At 37.9% G+C, this 25,377-nt stretch overlaps 1 protein-coding gene and 1 pseudogene across 17 annotated transcripts in view; both read left to right on the forward strand.

Annotated features, from left to right (window-relative positions):
* The first annotated feature begins 271 nt into the window (after nt 1–271).
* The window catches only part of SLMAP (sarcolemma associated protein), a 156,152-nt gene continuing 131,046 nt past the window's right edge, over nt 272–25,377 (forward strand). For 15 of the 17 annotated variants that reach the window (XM_006090881.3, XM_006090879.3, XM_023755736.1 and 12 more), the window contains exon 1: nt 327–552. In XM_006090881.3, the coding sequence (XP_006090943.1) occupies nt 355–552 (198 nt within the window). In that variant the 5' untranslated portion in view covers nt 327–354. Of the gene's footprint in view, nt 553–25,377 lie in introns of all 17 variants that reach the window. The other 2 variants (XM_006090892.3, XM_023755738.1) reach the window with 2 other exon arrangements.
* LOC102419096 overlaps nt 7,639–25,377 on the forward strand; it is a 20,325-nt pseudogene continuing 2,586 nt past the window's right edge.

Consider the following 25,377-nt stretch of genomic DNA (forward strand, 5'->3'; position numbering starts at 1 on the left):
ATCTGCTTGGATACCTCCAGCCCCAAACTGTCTTCCAGGAGTTTTCTTGGGCGCAGCTGTCCGATGTTTGAGCCTTGTCTTCCCGAGAGAGAAGATGGATTGAAAGCTGCCAGTTGGGGACTTTTTGTCATCAGGGCGCTGCTGGGTTTTCAAGGTGGTGATGGGGCTGGCGCTGGCTTGTCTTCTCACTCAAGTGCCGAGTTGTTGATGGTCACTGGTTATGCTCAGACCATGCGCAGTTTGTTTTAATATAGAATTTTGGGGAGGATAGGGGTATCGGCTTGTGAAGGGCAGCCCGGATCCGGTGGAACTCCTTTGTCCTGTGGTAGGAGAGACACCCCAGTCCTGTCCTCGATGCCGTCAGCCTTGGCCATCTTCACTTGCCGCCCGAACTCGCACCCGTTTCAGGAGCGTCATGTCTACCTGGACGAGCCCATTAAAATCGGCCGCTCCGTGGCCCGCTGTCGACCCGCGCAGAATAATGCTACCTTTGATTGCAAAGTGCTGTCAAGGAACCACGCTCTGGTCTGGTTTGATCACAAGACGGGCAAGGTAATGTCACAACATTGTTTAACAATCCTTACATTTTGTTTCCCTTTGCTCTTTCTGTATAATGCATGCGGGATCCCGGGGTTTGCACCCAGAGGAGACTTTCAGCAAGGCCACGGAATCAACTTTGTGTGTGTCTGGTTCTAGTGGAAATTTAATTGAGGTGGTTGAATGGAAAACAGAGAAGGTATTGTAATTAAATGCCTTGGGAGGGCGATGGCATCTTGATAATGTGGTCATTCCCAGTGAAATCCCAAACCCTAGTTCGGTTCGGAAAACTAGATAGTGAAACTTGTCATTTTGTTTTCAGTCTTTTTAGAAAGGTGAATTTGCAGTTGAGAGCTTGATTAAGCAAGCAACAGTTCCCAAAGCAATGCAGGGAATCCGTGACCATTATTACACTGGGGCTCAATTGTCTGGGTGGTGAGATGTAGTTAATGTAGCTTTTAGTTGAGTTCAGATCAGGGCCTGTCTAGTAAAGGCAGTCTGTGTAAAGTTAGATTTTGAAAGATTTGCTATGTATACTCATGAGAAATTTGCAGTTATCAAAGCCAGTTTAATTAGGCATGAACTACTAACTACATTTGCAGTTATCAAAGCCAGTTTAATTAGGCATGAACTACTAACTCTACATACAGAGTTTTTTGCAAGTTGGATGAACCTATACCTATTGTTTTTGGAAGTCACTTTTTGATGTTGCCTGCAGCACTTACTGAAAATATTTTGTGCATACTTACAGAGGTGATATTTCAAAATCTGTGTTAGGAAATTATTTTTTTGAAGTTATATTCAATTCTATCAATCATTGCATTACCTAGATGCAATAGGATGAATTTAGAGCTCTTTAAGTGTGACCATTTTATCATTTTTATGTTAGCACCCTAATACTATACATGTGAGTGCTTATATTTTAAGAATGCAAGGAGAAAAATAAAGACCTTTTCAATTTTTAAAACTCTGTGTGTGAAGAATGTACTAAAGAGCTCATCTTTGTGCTTAAACCTTAGATTTTAGTTCAGCAACAGAATCAGTTCCAACTTAGAGGAAGTTATGTAAGACTAATAATAATATCTCAGGTTTCACCTCTTGACTTTTGCTCCATCTTTTTGAGTTAAATGATTAAGTCTTTTTAAAAAGAAGAATGTAAATCTTCAAGAGTAGTATTTTGAAATAAAAGAAACCTGAGCCTCAAAAGGAAGAAAGTAATACTCTGTTGCTATTGAATTAAGGAATTATTATATAAATCATTTTTCAGAGAAAGGAGGAAAAAATTGCCCAAGTGCTGTGTGCTTGCATAATACCTTTATCCTAATCTTTGTGTAGGATGAGAACTGAAAAGTATGTTAATTTTTCTGTATAACACAAGGTATTCATTTACCTGTGGAACACACATATTTTTCATCCCTGGAAACTAAAGTTTGGGTACCTGAAAGATTTCACAGATTACTCATAATCATTTAAAGTGAATATTCATAGAACTCATCCTTCCATCAATCAGACTCAAACATCAGTTAATTGCTAGGGCCTTAACTCAATCAGCTTTGACATTTTTGTCTTTTTATATCCCTGGGCAACAGTTATAGCCCAATTTAAACAGATTACAGGTGTGCTTAAAATACATACTCTAAAAATGCACATTCTTTACTTTGACCCAATATTCTAAGGAGACTCAGATTTTTTTGTTTTACTTATTTGAAAACCCGTGATTGCATGAACAGTGCTTTTCCTGGCTAGGTTACTTTGAGATGACTAAGAATAGGTCAGTAGTGAGTGTTTATTGTGTAAATTGCGATGACATGTTAAAATTTTAAATGGAATTTGTTATTAGAAAAGCTTATCCTTAAAGGATACACAACTGATTTCTGCCGTTTTTCCTTTTTATTGCTGCTTTATTAACCAATACTCAGAATATTACTTTAGGTGTAGATATAATTATTGGCTATTGTACCACCTAGTCTAGTTAAAACAAATAACCTGTCAGATTTTGCCATGTGATCAAATTATTTTAGGAATTAACTATTTAAATTTACATTTCAGCAGACTGATTTTTATTGAGCATCTGTTATATGGCAGATATTATGAGGTACACAGTTCTAAAGAAAATCCACAGTTTGACCAAATATCATTTATTGTTTTCTCTGTGAAATTTCTAGTTTGAGGATTTCTGCTATAATTGTCTCGTATCAAAAGTCCCTGAGCCATTCCCAGCAAACTTTTTTGTACAATACAAGAATCCCTCCTCAGGCAACTTTTTTCCCCCCAAACATCCCTAAGTCTCAGTTTTCTCTTCTGGGGATAATAATGGTACCTACTTTTGTTTTGAGGATTGGGATAATCATGTAAATCACTTAGCACTCTTTTTCTGGGCATTATTAAGGGCTATGTACTTAGGGAGGAGGGTGTTTGGGGGTGGGGGAGAGGAACCATCTAGGTAGCTCTTTGCAATTTGTTGTAGTGCTGTGGAGTCTTGGGAAGGTAATGAGAAATTTTTTCCTTTCATGTGATGGCATATGTAGAGGTAATTTTTTAAAAAAATTATTGGTTGATTTTAGAGAGAGAAACATCCATTTGTTGTTCCATTTATTTATACATTCATTGATTGCTTCTTGTATGTGCCCTGACCTGCAACTTTGGTGTATCAGGAAGATGCTCTAACTAACTGAGCTACTGGCCAGGGCTGTAGAGGTTGAAAATGAAACATACAAAGTTGAGAACTCTGTCCAAACTGGCATTTTACCTGGGAGGTGTAAAGTTGGGGTCATAAGCCCTTTGATTTATTTATTTTATTTTTTGTTAATCCTCACCCGAGGATATTTTTTTCCGGTGATTTTTAGAAAGAGTGGAAAGGAGGGATGGAAGGAAGAGAGGAGAGAGAGAGAGAAAAACATCAATGTGAGAGACATCGGTTGGTTGCCTCCCACACGCACCCTGACGGGTTGGGGATCCAACTTGCAACCCAGATACGTGCCCTTGACTGGGAATCAAATCCATGACCCTTCTGTGCATGGGCCGATGCTGTAACCACTGAGAAACACAGGCCAGGACTATTTTTAGCTTATTATTATTTTTTAATATATTTTTATTGATTTCAGAGAGGAAGGGAGAGGGAGGGAGAGATAGAAACATCAGTGATGAGAGAGAATTATTGATCGGCTGCCTCCTGCACGCCCCCTACTGGGGATTGAGCTCACAACCCAGGCATGTGCCCTTGCCTGGAATCAAACCCGGGACCTCGCAGTCTGCAGGCTGATGCTCTATCCACTGAGCCAAACCAGCTAGGGCTTTTTGGTTTATTTTTAATTGGGTTGTGTTCTGCATGGGCCATTATGAGAGGCTCCTTAAAGTCTGGAGGAAATACTAAACATTTGAAACTTTCTGATTTTTCAAGTAATACATGTTCATTATAGAAAATTTGCAAAATGTGGGCACATGAAAATGTAGGTCACACTTTTTTTTTTTTAATATTTTTTTTTTATTTTTTACAGAGAGGAAGGGAGAGGGATAGAGAGTTAGAAACATCGATGAGAGAGAAACATCGATCAGCTGCCTCTTGCACACCCGCTACTGGGGATGTGCCCACAACCAAGGTACATGCCCTTGACTGGAATCGAACCTGGGACCCTTCTGTCCGCAGGCCGACGCTCTATCCACTGAGCTAAACCGGTTAGGGCGAGGTCACACTTTTTAATGCTAAGTTCATGGAATGTGTTATGGTACTTAAAACCTGCATGTTGAAGGGTGACAAGTTTGCCACGAAGAAGACTTTAACAAGCTTTCTCAAATCATCTACTTAGGGATGTAGCAGTTGGATATTGCCCTTCTTAGATGCTGGCTCAATGTATCATCTTTTTGGAAGTCAAGCTTTTCAAGTTAGATGGTAGATAATAGAATGGTTAGTGATCCTTCTGTTGACTCAAGGTACCACTGAAAAACAAATCTATCCATATGGTGGTTACATAGAAAGGATAGTGAGTGTAGTACCTCTTTTCTGATTTGGATGGCCTTATCTGATTTGAGGCTTTGTGGAAAGGAGATAGTCCAGTGGTCCTAACAGTATGCAGTCTATTTCCAGTCTCTCTGTAGTAGTACTAGTTGTTTACTTCCAGTTGCCATTTTTTTACTTAAATTCAACAGGTACTATTGAGCACCTGTTATAACATGATCTGTTTTAGTGGAGGGATGGTGAGGGGGAAGGAAATGGCAAGAACTGATAAGAATTGTTATTTCTCCTTTCTAGAAGCTTATATTTTAGAGAGGGTGATTATACACCTTGAGAACAGTTGACTGAGATAAGATAATATTATATAAATTAAAATGGTAAGAGCGTGATAGTGTTTGAATTGACTTTAAAATAAGGGATGACCCGACTGGTGTGGCTCAGTGGTTGAGTATTGACATATGAACCAGGAGGTCACAGTTCAATTCCCAGTCAGGGCACATGCCGGGTTGCAGGCTTGATCCCCAGTGTGGAACATGCATGAGGCAGCTGATCAGTGATTTCTCTCTCATCATTGATGTTTCTATCTCTCTCTCCCTCTCCCTTCCTCTCTGAAGTCAATAAAATTATATTTTTTAAAACAAGGGATGGATAGATACAAGTTACAAAAAAGTGCTTTCTGGTTGTTCTTGTGTGTTTTGAGGTGATGAGAGTGAAATAAAACAGACAAAAGCAGATCATTTTTAATGACTTTGGCATCTTCCAAATACTGCAGAAATGAATTTTGTTGGATTGTAGAGTTCTTTTGGAGAGCAGCTATGGTGAACACCCATTCTTTGTGATGGTTTTATGTTTGTGTCTTGTTTTTGTAATTAGGAGTTAGGCCTTGGAGGAGAGGGTTTCTGTCTTATATGTCTGTTTCCTTTTATTTTGTATAAAGTAGATGTTGGAGCTGAGTAGATAGTGTGGTGCCAGGTTGTAGAGTGCCTTGATTACCAAACTAAGGACATGGACCCACAGGCTATGGAAAGCCAGGGAGAGTTCTGTGCAGAATAATGACATACCAAAAGTCCCACTTAAGAGCAATACAATAATATGTAGAGAGGTCTGGAGCAAGGAAAAATGAGTAACAAGTTAACTAACACTTGTGTACTATGTACCATGCCTGTTCTAAATGCTTTAAATGTTAATTTATTTAATTCTTAAATAGCTGTTCAAGATAGGTGTTTATTTTCCCCATATTAACCTATGAGGAAATTAAAACACAGGAAGGTTAGGTTAGGTTTACTTGCCCAAGTTCACATAGTTATTAAATGGAAGAGCTAGGATTTGAACTAAGGTATTCTGACTCTTGATTCTAAGGTCTAGAACAGCCGTGGGCAAACTACGGCCCGCGGCCGGATCCGGCCTGTTTGAAATGAATAAAACTAAAAAAAAAAAAAAGACCGTACCCTTTTATGTAATGATGTTTACTTTGAATTTATATTAGTTGACACAAACACTCCATCCATGCTTTTGTTCCGGCCCTCCGGTCCAGTTTAAGAACCCATTGTGGCCCTCGAGTCAAAAAGTTTGCCCACCCCTGGTCTAGAACTTAAGCTCTTAACTACTCTGCTATTCTGAGGCTTTGTAACAGTTTAGATATAATGTCATTTTGTAAGGATATAGACCAGAATCACAATAGGAATGAAAATAATTAAATGCCAGAAAATGAGAAAAGACAAGTGTATTAACTTATCCATTAGGACTTTAGCAAAGAGAGAGATTTTAGAGAAAATTTCATGGATAAGATAGTTTCAGTCAAGGAAAGAATTTTGGGTGGAAAGAATTGCTCAAGCAAAGATATAGATATGGCATGTTCTAAGACATTGCAAAGAAGTCATAGCAAAGGGAATCTCCAGAATTTTACAACCAAGATAGTTTTTTCCTTCTTCCTCCCTTTATCTAAACATGAGAGCAATGATTCTGGCCTTAGTTTTGGGGACAATGGCATATAATACATTCATTGATTTTGTTTATTTGTTTGTGTGTTAACAGATACGTAATTTATTCTTTTGTTAATCCTCACCTGAGAATATTTTTTTTCCCCATTGATTTTTAGAGACGGTGGAAGGGAGGGGGAAGAAAAGGAGAGGGAAGCAGGGAGAGAAAGAGTGAGAGAGAGAGAGAGAGAGAGGGAGAGAGAAACATTGATGTGAGAGAGACATGTTGATTGTTTGCCTGCTACATGTGCCCTGACCTGGGCTGAGGATTGAATCTGCACCCCAGATACATGCCCTTGGCCAGGAAGCAAACCCATGCCCCTTTGGTGCTCTGGCTGACGTTCTAACCACTGAACACACTGGCCAGGGTGATACCTAATTTTTTTTTTGACAGAATTTAAAAGATCATTAAGAGGGGTTGCTTTTTCTGAGAAAGTCACATATTTAACACATATTATATTTAAGGCACATTAATTGTAAACATGTTTAGAAGGCATGTTTTATATCCAAAGCACATACTCATTTCCTTCTTTTCATAGTAGTAAAAAAAAATCAATGAAATATTTTATCTATTATTTCAAGTTGTAAAAAATATGGACAGTATATACACTTAAAACATGTTTTCCTATTTAGTTATTTGACTTTATTCCTTAGGTTAAATTTATTCTTTACCTTCCTAGGCTCCTATTTGGTTTTCTCAAGTGGTATTTATGTTAGAGCTTAGTATTTATTCTCTTTGATAAATAGAGAGGAGGGTGTCTGTCATTTAGAGTTTTAAGTGAAAAGATTGTGAGATTGTTTCTTAACGTCATATGTCAGTTACTTGAATCAAGAAAAATGGTGGTATTTGTTAGCTGTGGAAATGTTCTAAAGACTCTTTCCTGCCCAAGCTTCTGTCACTGCCACTACAGGTAAATTAACAGTTTACACACTGCTCAAAAATCTTGGCTGTTGGGGGCTTCCAGTCAAGATGGTGGTGTAGGTAAATGCTGTACTCACATCCTCCCACAACCATGTCAGAATTACAATTGAACTACAGAACAACCATTATTCAGAACCACCTGAAATCTAGCTAAACAGAAGTCCTACAACTAAGGATATATAGAAGAAGTCACATTGAGACTTCTCCTAGGAGGAGCAGAATCGGGAACAGATTGGTCCCACACCCGCATGTGGCAGATAAAAATCGGGAAGGATATCTTGGCTGTGGAGGTCCACCTGAGAGCGAGGGGTCCCAGCCCCACACCAGGCTTCCCAGCACAGGAAGAGAAATTCCCACAACTTTTGGTTGTAAAACCAGTGGGAATTGTGGCTGAGTGAGATGGAGGGCTCTCTGAGTCCTAGATGATCCTCTTAAAGGGAGGAACTCACTCCTTCTGAGCTTTAGCACTGGGGCAGCTACTTGAAAGGCACCAGACACATCCCAGAAGAACTGAATTGTTTGGCATCAAAGCAAGGGCTGGAGGGGCAAACAGAAGTGCTGGCAGAGGCCATTGATTCTTTGCTAAGCCCTTTCTCCACAGAGCCGGCAGGCATCATGTCTGAGTTTCCAAACCTGGGTATTACTGTTTGCCCCCACCCTGGTGATTGCCTGAGACCCTGCCCCACCCAACTTGTGGGCCCTCCCAAGCTGTTTCCAGTGGCTTTTTCATACAAATGCCTCAGACTTTCTTAAAATCTCTCCAAAAAGTAGCATCTGGCCTCAGTGCCCCTTACCTCTCCTTAAGTGACCCCAGGTCTGGCATTAGCAGCATCTGGCCTTGGTTTGAAACTTGGCCTCTCCTGGACATCTCCAAGCCCAGCACAAGTAGCAGCCATCTATAGATCGCTTTGTAGATCATGCTGGGAGGACCCTGGGCAGAACACAGGCAGCAGATGACCTTGGCCTGCATCTTCCAGGAGGCCCCAGAGCTTCAGACCACGTCAAAGCACCACCCAACCACCTCCACAAGTGACACTCAAGGGGTGGACTCAGCAGGGACCAGAGCTCCACTGAAATAAGTTTTGCTCTTTGGGGTGGACCCTTGCACAGCTGATCCTCCACAGTGGTCATAGCCAGCTCTTGCAACTAATCAGCTAGGATAAATCACTTCCATTGATGTGCCAACAGCAATCAACTTCAACAGGAGGGTATACACAGCCCACAGGGTGTGTACATCTGGAGTGCCCAGCTTGGGTGATTGGGGAGGCTATGCCACTGCACCCTACAGGACACCTGTTACACTAGGACACTCTACACCAAGCCTGGGAAATGTAGCAGCTCTACCTAATACGTAGAAACAAACACAGGGAGGCTGTCAAAATGAAGAGACAAAGAAACATGTCCCAAATGAAAGAACAGAACAAAACTCCAGAAAAAAGAACTAAACAAAACAGAGACAAGGAATCTGCCAAATGCAGAGTTCAAAACACTGGTTATGACAATGCTTAATGCACTTAGTGAAAACTTCAACGGCATAAAAAAGGACATGGAAACCAGAAGAATCAGTCAGAAATGAAGGATAGAGCCCAGGTTGGTGTTGCTTAATGGTTAGAGTGTTGGCCTACACATCGAAGGGTCACAGGTTCAGTTCCCAGTCAGGGGAATGTACCTGGGTTGCAGGTTCTACCCCAGCTCTGGTCGGGCTGCTTGCAGGATGCAACCAATCGATGGGTCTCTTATATTGATGTTTCTCTCCTCCTCTCTCTCTCTTTCCATCTCCCTCTCCCTTCTTCCCTATCCTCCTGTGAATATTAACAAAACAACAAAGAAATGAAGGATACACTAACTGAAATGAAGAATAATTTCAGGGAGTCAACAGTATAGTTGATGAAGCCAATAATCAAATCAGCAATTTGGAATATAAGAAAGCAACAAACACCCAATCAGAACAGCAAAAAAAGGAAAAAGAATCCAAAAATAATTAGGATAGTGCAAGGAGCCTCTGGGACAACTTCAAGTATACCAACATTCACATCATGGGGGTGCTAGAAGGAGAAGAGAGAGAGAGCAAGAAATTGAAAGCTTATTTGAAAATAATACCAACAGAAAACTTATCTAACCTGGTGAAGGAAATGGACTTATAAGTCCAGGAAGTTCAGAGAGTCCCAAACAAGATGATCCCAAAAGAGGCCCACACCAAGATACATCATAATTAAAATGCCAAGGGTTAAAAACAATCTTAAAAGCAGCAAGAGAAAAGTAGTTAGTTACCTACAAGGGAGTGCCCATATGACTGCCAGCTGATTTTTCAACAGAAACTGCAGGCCAGAAGGGAGTGGCAAGAAATATTCAAAGTGATGAAAAGCAAGGACCTACAACCAAGATTATCTACCTACCAAAGCTATCGGTTCGAACTGAAGGTCAGATAAAGAGCTTCACAGACAAGAAAAGGCTAAAGAAGTTCATCACCATGAAACCAGTAGTACATGAAATGTTAAAGGGACTTCTTTAAGAAAAAGAAGAAAAAAAAGATTTAAAAAATGAACAATAAAATGGCAATAAATACATATCTATCAACAATTAAATCTAAAAAGCAAGATAAGTAAAGAAGCAAAACAGAAACAGACTCATAAGAACAATTAAGAAGTACTAATAATAGTCATGGAGATACAAAGTACAGCATAGGGAATATAGTCAATAATATTCTAATAACTATGTATGGTGTCAGATGGGTACAAGATATTTTGGGATGATCACTTAAGTTATATAATGTCTAATCACTGGGGTGTACATCTGAAACTAATATAATACTTTATGTCAACTTTAATTGAAAAAAAAAAGATTAAAAAAATTTTGGTTAAGCCGGGCTGGTGTTGCTCAGTTAGTTGAGTGTTGTCCAGTGCACTGAAGGGTCACTGGTTCAATTCCCATTTAGGGCACTTACCTGGGTTGTGGATTTAATACCTGGTTGGGGCACGAATGGAAGGCAACCAAACAATGTTTCTCTCTCACATCAATGTGTTTTGTTTTCTCTTTCAGCATGTCCTCAGGTGAGGATTAATAAAAAAAGATTTTTGGTTGTTGCTCCATTAATTTTTGGCACAATACTACAAACTCCATCAAAATCTGACTCTCGTTTCCTCTTTTTCAGCTCCATTTTCTATTATTCTTTTTTTTCTTTTGCCCCAAACTCTGTGCAGTAGCTTTGTAACAGTGCTGACTGTTTCCAGAATAAGTGCCTTTTTTGCTGTTTTGTCTTGTTTCCCAGAAGGATCGTTCCCTTCATTCCTTAAGGCCCAGTTCCAATGTGAAAGCTTCCCTGACCCCCACTAACTGAAGAATTGATTGGGTCTTCCTCTATACTCCCATAGAACTTTGTATATAATTTCATTATGGGATACAGACAACAAAATAACTATGATGCAAATATGTACTGTTGCCCTGCCAGATGTGAGCTCTTGAGAACAAGGGAATAGGTACTGCATAAATGTTTGAATGAGTGAAATGTGAACAATGGATCAGTTGGTATTTCTGCAAAACCTGAGGAGGGTCAAAGGGCAGAAGGTCATTCAAGTTAGTTCTTAATTTGGGATCATGAACTTAATTACCAATAAGTAGTATTTATATAAATCATGACTTACTGAGAACTTGTCATGTGCAAGACAGTTTGCTAAGTGTTTTTTGATCATAGATAATCTGAGGTTGGTGATATTAATTTTGAACTATTGCAAATGTTTCTATTTTCATGCAAAATAATACTTTTATTTTAAGGATTTTATAATATTCAGAGTGCTTTCTTATTTCACTTGATCTGTATAACACACTTAGGAAGGTAGAGCAGCTACAGACTGGCTCCCTTTTATCCAAAAAGAGTTTGATGTTTAGAGGTTATTTGTACAAAATTACCTCTTAGGAACTATGGGAGTTGTAACCAGAATCTAGATTTTTTCTAAAATAAAAGCCAACTGCTAAGACATTTATTCTGAACTATCTCATTATGGGCTGAATAATTACTGTAATGAAAATCTGTCTTTTGCTCTCTTGAAAGTTAATCTAAACTATTATTTTTGGAGTACATAACTAAAATGCTTATTATATGACAGACGACTGGGAGAACCTGAGTTAATTATTTCTCTCGAGTTAACTAGCGTTTTTTAAACATTGTCTCTACTATTTCTACTGATAAATATATTTTTTCTTAGATTTGCATTTAGGCAGCTGATTTGGATTTGGGTGTTCATGCAAATGAATGAAACAGCTTTGGAAAAACTTGTTTGCTATGTACTTTTTAAAATCCTTTTAAGAGAATAGCTGACAAATATAAATTTAAAAAGTAAAGTTTATGTAGCTACTTGAACACATGGAAGCTTGGTGATTAGTACTGTATCCTTTGTCAAATATACAGTTTGGGTTAGATTTTCATTTACAGACATATGAAACTTTGTTTCTTATTTATTTATATTAATGTTTTATCAATAATTTCAGACTTATAGTTTTACCTACATTTATAACTACTAACTTGTTCTAGTTGAGCTAAACAGAAATGATTTTCCAATATAGACATTCAAGCTGTTATTTCTTTTCTTATTTTTAACTTTTATGTACTAATAACAGGAATACATTTCCATAAAAATTCAAGCAATAGGGAAATATAATGAGTGCAGATATGTCCTCCTTCACATAGGCAGCTCCCATCCTCTTCCTTTCCTCCAAAAGTAAAAGTTGTTATTAAATTGTGATTTTCAGAACTTTTTGTGTATTTAACTACTTAGGGATGCAGGTAAAGAAACATAGTTTTTTGTTGTTACTTTTTTTCATAAGTGATTAGATCATAATTTAAAATGTACTTTTTAGCTGATACTATCAAGTGAATTCTGGTAAGCTATTCTGAAATGTGTTAATATGCTCTAAGTTCTGACCAGCATCCAAATTGTTGCATGATTAATAGTTATCATTTATTGAGCACTTACTAGGTGGTGTGCTAAGAGTATCTCAATTAATCCTCACAGCAAACTTTTGAAGTAAGTAGTATTATCTTCAGCTTATAGATGAGATACAGATAGTGGTGGAGTCAGGATTTGAACCATCTGATTGCAAAATGCACTCTCCTGACCTCTCTATTGTGTGCTATTCCAGCTCTCTTAGTCATTAATCTCATCACCATAGATCAAAAGAAAAAAATGCATTGAAATAAAATATTGTCTTTTAAATCAGTATAGTTTTAGTTGAAGATCAGTTCCTCAAAAAAGTATTTATCATTTAACATTTTACAAGTTGAATAAAAACACCTGTTTACATGTGAATATGGGTAGGGCAAAAGTAGGTTTACAGTTGTTCATATGGAAAATAACACAAAAATTAATAAATAATAATATAAGAATAAACATTTGCGTACTCACAACTATAAACTTACTTTTGCCCCACCCAGTATATTAGAATATCACAGTTCAGATAATATAATATACTAAAAAAGGTACTTTTTTCTTTTGTTGGGTAATTTCTAAGTTTATTATGTATGGAGTTTGTGTTTTAAATGGAATATAATATATATATATATATTTCCACATAAGTAAATCTGATTTAGAAGAAGTTACTACATTTGTTTTTTTAACTGTTTAACTATAGAAATACTATATTATTAGATGCTAGTTACAAGATTCCTTCTGTTTTCAAAAATTCAGGTATAGGAGATAAGATCATATTGTATGCTATAAGTATAGGTATGGTAGTTATGCTTCTAGAATAAATAAAATTTGTAGTTCTGAACAATTCTATTCCTAACTATAATAAACCAAAGAGAAATCAAAACATATGTCCACACAAAAGCTTGTATGACTGTTCATAGCAGTTTTATTCATAATAGTAAAAAAAAAAAAAAGTAGTAAGAACCCAAATGTCCATCAACTGATGAATACATAAATAAAATGTGATATACCATATAATGGAATATTATCCTAATAAAGAGGTAATATGCAAATTGACCATCACTCCAACTCAAAAGATGGCCGCCCCCATGTGGTCAAAGATGGCTGGCAGGGGAGGGCAGTTGGGGCTGACCAGACCTGCAGGGGAGGACAGTTGGAGGGGACCAGGCCTGCAGGGGAGGGCAGTTGGGGGGATCAGGCCTGCAGGGAAGGGGAGTTGGGGAGGACCAGGCCTGCAGGGGAGGACAGTTAGGGGGGGACCCAGGCCTGCAGGGGAGGGCAGTTAGGGGGGGACCCAGGCCTGTAGGGGAAGGCAGTTAGGGGGGGACCCAGGCCTGCAGGGGAGGGCAGTTAGGGGGGGGGGACCCAGGCCTGCAGGGGAGGGCAGTTAGGAGGGGATCCAGGCCTGCAGGGGAGGGCAGTTAGGGGAGGACCAGGCCTGCAGGGGAGGACAGTTGGGGGGGACCCAGGCCTGCAGGCGAGGGCAGTTAGGGGGGGATCCAGGCCTGCAGGGGAGGGCAGTTGGGGGGGGGACCCAGGCCTGCAGGGGAGGGCAGTTAGGGGCAATTGGGCTAGCAGGGGAGCAGTTAGGCATTGCTCAGGCTGGCAGGGGAATGGTTAGGGGTGATCAGGCTGGCAGGCAGAAGTGGTTAGGGGCAATCAGGCAGGCAGGCAGGCAAGCAGTTGGGAGCCAGCAGTCCTGGATTGTGAGAGGGATCCCAGATTGGAGAGGGTGCACGCTGGACTGAGGGACAACCCCCCCCCCCCACATGAATTTCATGCACCAGGCCTGTAGTTGAACAATAAAAATGAATGAAGGAATGATACATGCTACAATTAGATGAACCTTGAAAATACTAGGATAAGTGAAAGAAGCCAGACATAAGGCCACATGTGGTATAGTTTTGTTTCTATGAAATGTGTGGGATAGGCAAATCAATAGAGTCAGAAAGTAGATTAGTTGTTGCCAAAGACTGGGAGTAAAGGAGTAATGGTTAATTTTATATATCAACTTGGCTAGGCCCTGGTGTTCCATTTCTGGCCAAATACCAGTCTAGTTGTTGCTGTGAAGGTAATTTTAAATGTGATTAACATTTAAATCAGTAGATTTTGAGCAAGGCAGGTTACCCTCCAGAATGCGGTGGGTCTCATCCAATTAGCTGAAGGCCTTAAGAGAAAAGACTGAGGTTCCCCTGAAGAAGGAATTCTGTCTTTAGAGAGTCATCATACTCAAGACTACAACAACTCTTCTCTGTGTTCCTAGCCTGCTGGCTTGTCCTGAAGATTTCAGACTTGACAGTCCCCACAGTCACTTCAGCCAGTACTTTAAAATAGCTTTCTGTCTCTGTGTCTGTCTCTCTGTCTTTTTCATCTGTTTCTCTGGAGAATCCTGGCTGATACAGGGAATGACTGCTAAATAGGTATGGATTTCTTTTTGGGATAATGAAAATATTATAAAATTGATTGTGGTGATGGTTGCACAATTCTGAGTTGTACACTTTTAATTGGTGAATTGTATGGTAGGTGAGTTATGTCTCAAACAAGTTCTTATAAAAAATGAAATGTTAGATGGAGTAATAACTTAGTGAAAGCAGATTAGAGTGTAGGAGGTAGAAGAGTGTAGAGCAAGTGTTCAAATGTGGGTAGGATTAACAGCAGTTTTTAAAAAAATATATATTTTTATTGATTTCAGAGAGTAAGGGAAAAGGAGAGAGAGATAGAAACATCAATGATGAGAGAGAATCATCTATAGGCTGCCTCCTGCATGCCTCCAGTGGGGAAATTGAGCCTGTAACCCAGGCATGTGCCCCTGACCGAATCAAACCTGGAACCCTTCAGTCTGCAGGCCGACACTCTATCCACTGAGCCAAACCAGCTAGGACAACAGAGCAGCTTTTGAAGTACCTTTAGCTTAATTATTATCACTAATATCCTATTATGAATTGTCTTACTCTTGATTAGACTTTTGTTTTAACAAATTTAGTAGATGGAGAGTGTGCTTCCAATTTTTAAATAATTTGTTAACAGGCACAATTTGGGTATTATTGAGAAATTGTAGTGCCAAAGTCTTAATGTGGGAGTTGAGAAATGGTTGGAAAAATACAGTTTAAAAGTCTCAGTCTGAACCTGAGAAGCTTAAGACATTAATTTTACTCACTATGAATCTTTTGTGTATGAAGGCACATAAAGTGCAATAAAATATTATTAGAACGAATGATGTTGTCTTGACCAGAAGAAAATGTTCATGTAAGTTATAGTTGAACTTAAACTGGGACTATTATGAATTCTTAATCTTTAACAAGTATCTGTCTCATGCTTGCAGTGCAGTGTAATGTCCAGTAGGTACGTAGCACTGAAAAATATAATTACAGTACAAATAAGTCCAACAATAGAACTATCTGTGAATCATTGTTTCCAAGGAGCTAAGGGAGTGATGTATTCCTTCTCACAGGATTGGGGACAGAAAATGTGGAAGGAATGAAGAGGGCTTCACAGAGAAAGTTGTTTTTTAAGCTGCTGTTTGAAGAGTGAGTAGGGCTTTGCTAACTGGATAAAAAAAAGAGCAAGGCATTCCAGCCCAAGGGAACAGTATGTGCTTAAGACATAAAAGCCTAAAAGAGAATGATGTATTTTGGGAAATACAAACCCAGATGTTAACAGAATTGGGAAGGGGAAAACAGAACTGATACCAAACCTTTGGGGGTAGTTGAACATCATTGACAGAAGGCATAGGGGAAGCAGTATGGCTAAAAGCTTAAAGGTTCTGGAGTTAGACTACCTGAGTTGAAATCCTGGCTTCACTGCTTACCAGATGTGTGACCTTGGGGAGTCTCTATTACTCAGTTTTCCTCATTTGTAAAAGGAGGCTAATACCTCAGGATTGTTGTAGAGATTTAATGATAATTCATGAATAGCAGTTAGCAGAATGCCTGGCACAGAATAAGTACTCAATAACTTGTGGTTATTATAATTTTTCTTTATTTTTTTGTTGTTGGTGTACTTACATAGTAAAGCCTGTGTGCTTATTTTCCATCAGTGTGCTTTTTCATTGTTAAAAAACTTTTATTCTTTGGCTCTGGTAGGATGGCTGAGTTTGTTCTAGTGTTGTCCGTACATCAAAAGGTTGTGGATTTGATTTCCAGTTGGGGCACATGCCTAGGTTGCGGGTTTGATGTATTGATGTTTCTCTCTCACGTTGATATTTCTCTCTCTGTGTGTCCCCCTTCCACCCCCCTCTTTCTCTAAAAATCAATAAAAAACATATCTTTGGGTGAGGATTAAAAGAAAGGTTATTTTCTTTGGAGTTATCTAAACTAAGATAATTCTTTAATACCTTGAAACTTTTTGAAATGTGTTAAAGAAATAGTGTGATATAATGAAAAATAAATATTTGGTCATTGTCCCAGGTTCCTGGCACACAACTCCTAAAATTCTTGGAATCTCCAGAGTGATAAGAATATTTTTTATATGATAATAAGATGGCTGGTAGCTGGGGATCCCTAGATAGCTTCTGGATGGGGCTGGTCTTCTGAAAGACCTGGCGATTAGAGGGTTGGAACTTTCATCCCCCCTTACCAATCTCCAGGAAGGGCAGTGGTGGCAGGTTGAAAACTAAGCTCTGTGAAAACTCTTGAACATTGAAATTCAGGGAGCTTTGGGTTTGGTGAACACATTGAGGTGCTGGGAGGGTGGCTCACCCAGACAGGGTATGGAAACTCTGAGCCCCTTCCCCCATATCTTGCCCTTGCATCTCTTCCATTTGGCTGTTCCTAAATTGTTTCCTTTATAACAAACTGGTAATAGTAAAGCACTTTCCTGAGATCCTGGAGTCATTTTAGTGGATTATCAAACTAAATTTATAGTTGATTGTTTGGAAGTATCAGTGACAACCCAGGACTTTTGGAGAGGCATCTGAAGTAGGGGGAATCTTGTGGGACTGAGCACTTACCTGTTGGATCTGACATTAACTCCAGGTAGTGTCAGAACCGAATTGAATTGAGTTATAGGACACTCGGTTTTATACTGGACAGTTGAAGTGGTGTTGCAAAAGTCACCACACATTGGATGTCAGAAGTGTTGTGTGTAAAAACAGTTCAAATAGCCCTGGCTGGTTTAGTTCAGTGGATGGAGTGTTGGCCTGCGGACTGAAGGGCCCCGGGTTCGATTCCAGTCAAGGGCACATGCCCGGGTTGTGAGCTCGATCCCCAGTAGGGGGCGTGCAGGAGGCAGCTGATCAGTGATTCTCTCTCATCATTGATATTTCTGTCTCTCTCTCTCCTCTCTAAAATCAATAAAAATAAATAAGAATTTTTTTAAAAACAGTTCAAATAGTCTTATAATTAATATCTGTTATCCATTTTTTATTTTAAATGTTTTTTATTTTTTATAATGTTACATGCAATACTCATTAATATTTCAAGAAAAACAATTTTAAATATAATAATGTTACATGCAGTAAACACTAATATTTCAAGAAAAGATTTTAAATATAAATATAATAATATTACCAAAAGTGTACTAACATAGTATAATATCACAAAAGTTGTAGGAAATATTAAAAATTTGCAAATAACAGGATTACTTCTATTATATTCTAAAATGCTAGAGGCCCAGTGCATGAATTCATGCACCAGTGGGGTCCCTAGGCCTGGCCTGCGAGATGGGGTCGAAACCGGCTCTCTACCATCCCCTGAGGGGTCCTGGATTGCGAGAGGGCACAGGCCAAGCCGAGGGACCCCACTGGTGTACGATTGAGGCCGGGGAGGGATGCGGGAGGTCGGCCAGCCAGGGAGGGACTGTGGGAGGGCTCCAGGGCATGTCCGGCCCATCTTGCTCAGTCCTGATCGGCCGGACCCCAGCAGCAAGCTCACCTACTGGTCGGAGCGTCTGCCCCCTGGTGGTCAGTGCACATCATAGCAAGCGGTTGAGCAGCTTTAGCATATCATTAGCATATTACACTTCGATTGGTTGAATGGAAGACTCGACAACTGGACACTTAGGATATTAGGCTTTTATTATATAGGATTTTTCTCTGGCTCTATTTTTGTTCATCAGTTTATGTTGTTCATTATATTCCACAAATGAGTGAGATCATGTGGTATTTATCTTTCTCTGACTGGCTTATTTCACTTAGCATAGTGCTCTCCAGGTCCATCCATGCTGTTGCAAATAGTAAGAGTTCCTTCTTTTTTACAGCAGTATAATATTCCATTGCATATATGTACCACCGTTTTTTAACCCACTCATCTGCTGATGGGCACTTAAGCTGTTTCCAAATCTTAGCTGTTGTTGTCCATTTCTACAAAGTTTGTATAGTTTCCTTGTTAAAAGCAATAAAAATCAGTAGCATACTTGGCTTGCATTACTTGAAGATTCAGCATGAAAGGAGTTGAATAAGTTTTATGAGCAAAAGCTGCCGAAACCGGTTTGGCTCAGTGGATAGAGCGTCAGCCTGCGGACTGCAAGGTCCCAGGTTCGATTCCGGTCAGGGGCATGTACCTGGGTTGCGGGCACATCCCCGGTGGGAGATGTGCAGGAGGCAGCTGGTCGATGTTTCTCTCTCATCGATGTTTCTAACTCTCTATCTCTCTCCCTTCCTCTCTGTAAAAAATCAATAAAATATATTTAAAAAAAAAAATAAATAAAGAGCAAAAGCTAACCCCCATAAACAATTAGGGAAGAATTATGTTCTAAATGGAATTAAGAGCTCTATGTGATTAAGATTAGGGAAGGCTTGTTTGTTTGGGAAGGGGGACTTAAATTGGACCTTGAAAATTTAGGGTAGAAAATAATAGGAATCCTTGGTGTAAGGAGGTCTGCATAAAAAGGCATAAGCCCAGAGGATAGTCAGGAGGCAATTGTATGTTAAGGAGCCGTATTACTACATTGATCAAATAGTTTAGATTACTAGTAAATGATAGAGGTAAACCTGAGTAAGGCTTCATTTCAGGAAAGTTGTACAAGGGTTAAGGTACAAGGGTTGATGGGGAAATAAGCCAGAAACCTTTGGGAACCAAGGCACAAATCTGGGAGTAAGAATCCTGGATTTGCAACTTTGGGGAAAGCCATGCCTCCCCTTAATCCATTCAGATAACCCTGTTTAATAACTAAACTAGTATGTTCTAATAGTAGATTATGAAACACCCATCTGCTTTAATATGCTGACTTCATATTTGGGTGATTGGAAAATGATGAAGATTGGATTCATAGGTATAGTTAATAGACAAGATTCAAAGGTTTCAAACTATGGTTTCTTATTTTCAAGATTGTTTCTTGACATATTGAAAGATTATGCCTGTGTGCATCATTTTAAGATATATATATATTTAACATTTTTTTTAATGTATTTCAGAGAGGAAGGGAGAGGGAGAGAGAGATTGAAACACCAAAGATGAGAGAGAGTCATTGATCGGCTGCCTTCCGCATGCACCCACTGGGAATTGAGCCGCATTTGCCCTGACTGGGAATCGACCTATGACCTCCTGGTTCATAGGTCAGTGTTCAACCACTGAGCCATGCTGGCTGGACAAGGTATATTTTTTGTCAGCCATTTTTAATTATGGAATAAACTAATTTAAATACTATAATTTTGAATGAAGAATGAAAGTTACAAGGATAATGATGAATAAAATATTGCATGGGAATGTTCAAGTCAGAGACAGGTATTAAGTGATAGGTACATCAGAATTTCAGTTAAAATATATTTTAAAACACAAGACTTATGTAGTAGTCCTAGTTTTGCCATTTTATTTATTTTTAGGGAGATACTCTTTTTAAAAAATACTATATGTATTTTATTGATTTCAGAGAGAGATAGATAAACATTGATCTGTTGCGTCTAGTCTTGCCATTTCAAATTGACACTCTAAGCTGAGGTTTTTGTTCATAATTGTTACTTGTGTGCAGGTAGAGTTGTCAGATAAGCATCAATAAAGTTTATTGGCATTATACTTGGATTTAATAGTTCTCCCCTACCCCTTGCCAGTGACCTGATTTGAGAATTGTATCAAAAATTTATCTTTGTTTTAGCTGCAGCTTTTTTGTTTTATTTATTTTTATTTATTTATTTTTAAAATCCTCACCTAAGGACATCTTCATTGATTTTTTAGAGAGAGGGGAAGAGAGAGAGGAAAGAGAAAGGAGAGAGGGGGAGAGAAAGAGCGAGAGTGAGAGCGAGAGAGAGAGAGAGAGAGAGAGAGACATCAGTTTGTTTTTTCACTTACTTATGCATTCATTGATTGATTGTTATATATGCCCTGACCGGGGATTGAATCTACAACTTTGGCGTATCAGGATGACCATCAACTGAGCTACCCGTCCAGGGCCTCAATATTATTTTGTATTAGTTTCACTTGTACAACATAGTGGTTACACATTTATATAATTTACGGAGGGATTCCCCCCTCACCCCCCAATAATTGTAGTACCCACTTGGCACCATACATATGACTTATGTAATATTCTGAGAGTAATAGTTAATAATGTTATTCATCTCACCTAACCTGTCAACTTTCTTTTGCTTTTGAATTTTGGTTGTCTGAGTTAGACTGGATACATCTTAATTAGGTATGACCCTAAGCAGTGCAAGCACACAGAATAAAAATCTATATGATGTTTATGTGTGTTTTAAATGGTTATTTTTATTATATTTTTCATTTTCTGTTGCTGTCACATGCAAGTTTTGCATTAATCTGTGGTTTTTATTTGTTGGCCATTTTAAGTATGGCTATTTTTGGTTAAATTCTGGATTTTGTTGTTATTCTAAATCAGAATTAAGTGAAGGTTTAATGTTTCTTCATGAAATTTTATTGTCATGATCCTCACCAATTTATTCCTTCTCTTAATATTTTGAAATTAGATCTTGTTTATCACAAAACTTAATCCTTGATTATATATTATTCTGGCCCTAATTAGCCTGTAAGCTTCTTAAAGGTCACTCTAATAGCTTATGCTGCCATGTAGCTCTATAATAAAGGTACAGTGCCCAGTATTTAGTAGGTAGTTAAAAATTTGTTACCAACACACTACCGTTCTCTAAAGAAATTACAGTGGGGCCTTGACTTACGAGTGTCCCAACTAACGAGTTTTTTGAGATACCAGCTGTCTCTCAGCCGATTTTTTGCATTGAGTTGACAGAGTAATTTGAGTTAACGAGCTCGGTCTCGGAACGAATTAAACTCGTAAGTCAAGGCCCCACTGTATAGGAGTACTAACTTAAAAAAACCTGTCTTTGCCCTAGCTGGTTTGGCTCAGTGAATAGGGTGTTGGCCTGCGGACTGAAGGGTCCCAGGTTCGATTCTGATCAGGGGCACATGTCCGGGTTGTGGGGCATGCAGGAGGCAACTGATCAATGATTCTCTCTCATCATTTTTGTTTCTATCTCACTTTCCTTCTCCTTTCCTCTCTGAAATCAATAAAAATATATTTTTAAAAACACACACAAAAACCTGTCTTTTTTGAAAAAGCCTCTTAGAAGATAATGTAGAATATGTTTATGGCCTTGGGGTAGAGAAAAATAGTAAGTAATTCACAAAAAAGCACACATTGAAGTAAAAGACTGATAAATTTAGATATATTAAATTTAATTTTAAAATAAAAATAGAATGAAAAGTGAAGAAAAAAACACAATAGAAAGATACTTATAATACACATCACGTGCAAAGGATTAGTATCCAGAATATAGAAAAGACTTGTCCAAATTAGTAAAAAGTGCAATTTAAAAATGGCCAAAAGACACACAAATAAGAATTATAAGAATGGGCAATAAACAAATACAATACATTCAACGTAACTAGGGAACTGTAAACTTAAACTTGAGACACCATTTATACTCGTTCACCATGTTGGATAATATCAAGTGTGGGTGACACTGTAGAGCAATAGGGACTTTCATGTTCTGTTGTTGATATGATTAGTTTTATTGATTGATTTTTGAATGTTAAATCAACTTTGCATTTCTGGGATAAATTCCACTTGATTGTATGGAATTATCCTTTTATATTACATTTCTAGGTTTGATTTGTTTACATTTTGTTAAGAATTTTTGCATCTCTGTTCATGATGGATTAGTCTTTAAAGCTTGTTAAAATTTACCAATGAAGCCATCTGGATCTGTTTGTATTTTATTTTGTTTTTGGTGTTTTTTTGTATGTGGAAAGTTTTAAACTTTAAGGCATTTTTTAAAATAGATACAGGCTTTTCATGCTATTTAGTTCTTTTCCAGTTAATTTAGGTAGTTTGTATCTTTTTTTAAAAAAAATATCTATCTATCTATTTGTTTATTAATTTTTAATATATTTCTTTTATTGATTTCAGAGAGTAAGGGAGAGGGAGAGAGACAGAAACAGCAATGATGAGAGAGAATCATTGATTAGCTGCCTCCTGCACGCCCCCACTGGGGATTGAGCCCGCAACCTGGGCATGTGCTCTTGGACGGAATCGAACCTGGGACCCTTCAGTCTGCAGGCCAACACTCTATCCACTGAACCAAACTGGCTAGGGCAGGTAGTTTGTATCTTTTTAAGAAATGTGTCTATTTCATTAAGTCAGATTTTTTAGCATAAAATTAATCATAACATTACCTTGTTATCCTTTTACTATCTATAGAATCTGTAGTACTGTCACATCCTCATTTCTAGTATTGGTAATTTGTATCTTTTTTTCCTTTGTCACTTTGACTAGTTGTTTAAAGAATTATCTTTAATAGATTTTTCTCTATTTCTTGTTTTTCATGGATTTCTATTCTTTATTATATTCTTCTTACTGCTTACTTTGGGTTTAATTTCCTCTTCCGTTTTCTAGTTCCATAAATTGAACACTTCAGATCATGGAGCTAAGACATCTCTTCTAATAAAAGCATTTTATGCTATGATATAATTATTTTGATAAACAATTTGACATTTTTATAATGTTAAATTTGTGTGTACCAGCAGTTCTTCACTTAGGTATATATTCTAGAAAAACTTTTTTTATCTGCATTAGGAGACATGTTCAAGCTTGTTTAATAGTAGCATTTTTTATGGTAGTAAAAAAATGGAAATAATCCAGATACAGTGGGGCCTTGATTTACGAGTTTAATTCGTTCCAAGACCGAGCTCGTTAAGGAGCTCGTTAACTCAAATTACTCTGTCAATTCAATGCAAAAAATCGGCTGAGAGACAGCTGGTATCTCAAAAAACTCGCTAGTCGGGACACTCGTAAGTCAAGGCCCTACTGTATATGTCCATTGACAGGAATATGTAAACACTTCTGTTAATATACACCATGAAATACTGTACAGGAATGAACACAAATTAACAACAGCTGTATTTATTTGTTAGATGAATCTCCAAAATGTTAAATGAAAAAAACAAGTTGTAAAGAAATACTTAAACTATGATGCCAGTTAATATAAAATTTAAAAAGCACAAAATTATTCATAAATCTGTTTTACTACATATACAGTAATTAAATGGTAAACATATTTCCTTATGAGAGAGACAGAGAGTGAATATAAAAATACCTAAATTTGGCATAATATGTGCTGGAAAGTGTTAAATACTTTACAAATACATACTTATTTAATTCACATAGTTATATGTGAAGCAGGCATATATTTATTATCATTTATAAATAAAGGAACTTATAAGTAAGGATTCAGAAAACATTGACTTTTCCAAATCACACTGCTAATAGATGGTAAACCTTCTAATCAAACCCAGGCAGTCTGACTCCAGAGTCTGCACTCTGAACCATTAAGCCATATTGCTTGCCCAGATGGGAGGAGTATTTGGCTTCTGAATCTGGGTGTTAGTTAGGTACATGGATGTTTGTTTTCTTATTCTTTAGTTCTTATTCTTGTTTTTATTTTTATATGTATGAACTATTTAGTTAAAATTTTTAAAAGAAAACAATGGTCAATCCATCTGAAATGGAATATAAGAAACAATTCCTTAAACTATATCCCAAATGGAAGTTTAGGAAGTCAACACCATTAATTTTCTCTAACATATTTTCTAGATATTAGTATATTATGAAATATTTAAAAACTGAGATAGATGATATGTTATTAATATCTTGACCTGGGTGATAGTTACACCCTGTGTTCACTTAGGGTGATTCACCAACTTGTACACTTTTGATTTGTTCACTTCTTTGTAGTATTCTACACTTCAGTAAATTCTTTACAATAAAAATATCAAATAAGTTTTTTAAATTCCAGAGATTTTTTTTTTTATTGCACCTGCATTATGTCTTTGTTGGGATGATTGTAAGGGAATTATAAGATGAGTTATAAAGTAAGGGGCTAACTTTGATGTTCTTTTTCATCAGAAAGTCTATAAAAAGAATGAGGAACTATATTGTCAGGTAACAAAACATTACAACAAACAAGGAACAGCACAGTATATATAATAATCTACCTTTGTGCAAGGGGGGGGGGAGTAGGAAACTATATTTGTTATTTATGCATAAAGAAGTCTGGAAAGATACATAAGGAATTAGTAACTGTGGTTACCTGGGAGTGAGATAAGGTGGAGGCTGGGTTGATATGACATAAAGATGGCAGAAAAGCTTTTCGGTATATAGAAAGTCCCCAAATCACAATGGTTTAACTTAGGATTTTTCAACTTTACGATGGTACAAGATGAAATGCATTCAGTAGAAACTGTACTTCAAATTTTAAATTTTGATTTTTTTCTGGAGCTAGTAATATACACTACAATATTCTCTTGTGATGCTGGGCAGTGGCAGCAAACTGCAGCTCCCAGTCAGGCAGGCAGTCACAAGGGTAAACCAATAATCGACAATGTGTTCATTGTGTTAAATGATTTTGCCCGACTGTGGGTTAATGTAAATGTTCTGAGCACATTTAAGGTAGGCTAAGCTAAGCTAAGCTAAGCTATGCTATGATGTTGAGTAGGTGTATTAAATGCATTTTGATTTACAATGTTTTCAGCTTATGGTGATGGGTTTATTGGGATGTAACCCCATTGTAAGTCAAGGAGCATCTGTGTATCCTATATAATAAAGAGGCAATATGCAAATTAACCCTCATGCTCTCATAAGATGGCTGCCTATAACCAG

The sequence above is a fragment of the Myotis lucifugus genome, unplaced genomic scaffold, assembly GCF_000147115.1.
Source record: "Myotis lucifugus unplaced genomic scaffold, Myoluc2.0 scaffold_83, whole genome shotgun sequence".
Classification (NCBI taxonomy): Eukaryota; Metazoa; Chordata; class Mammalia; order Chiroptera; family Vespertilionidae; genus Myotis; species Myotis lucifugus.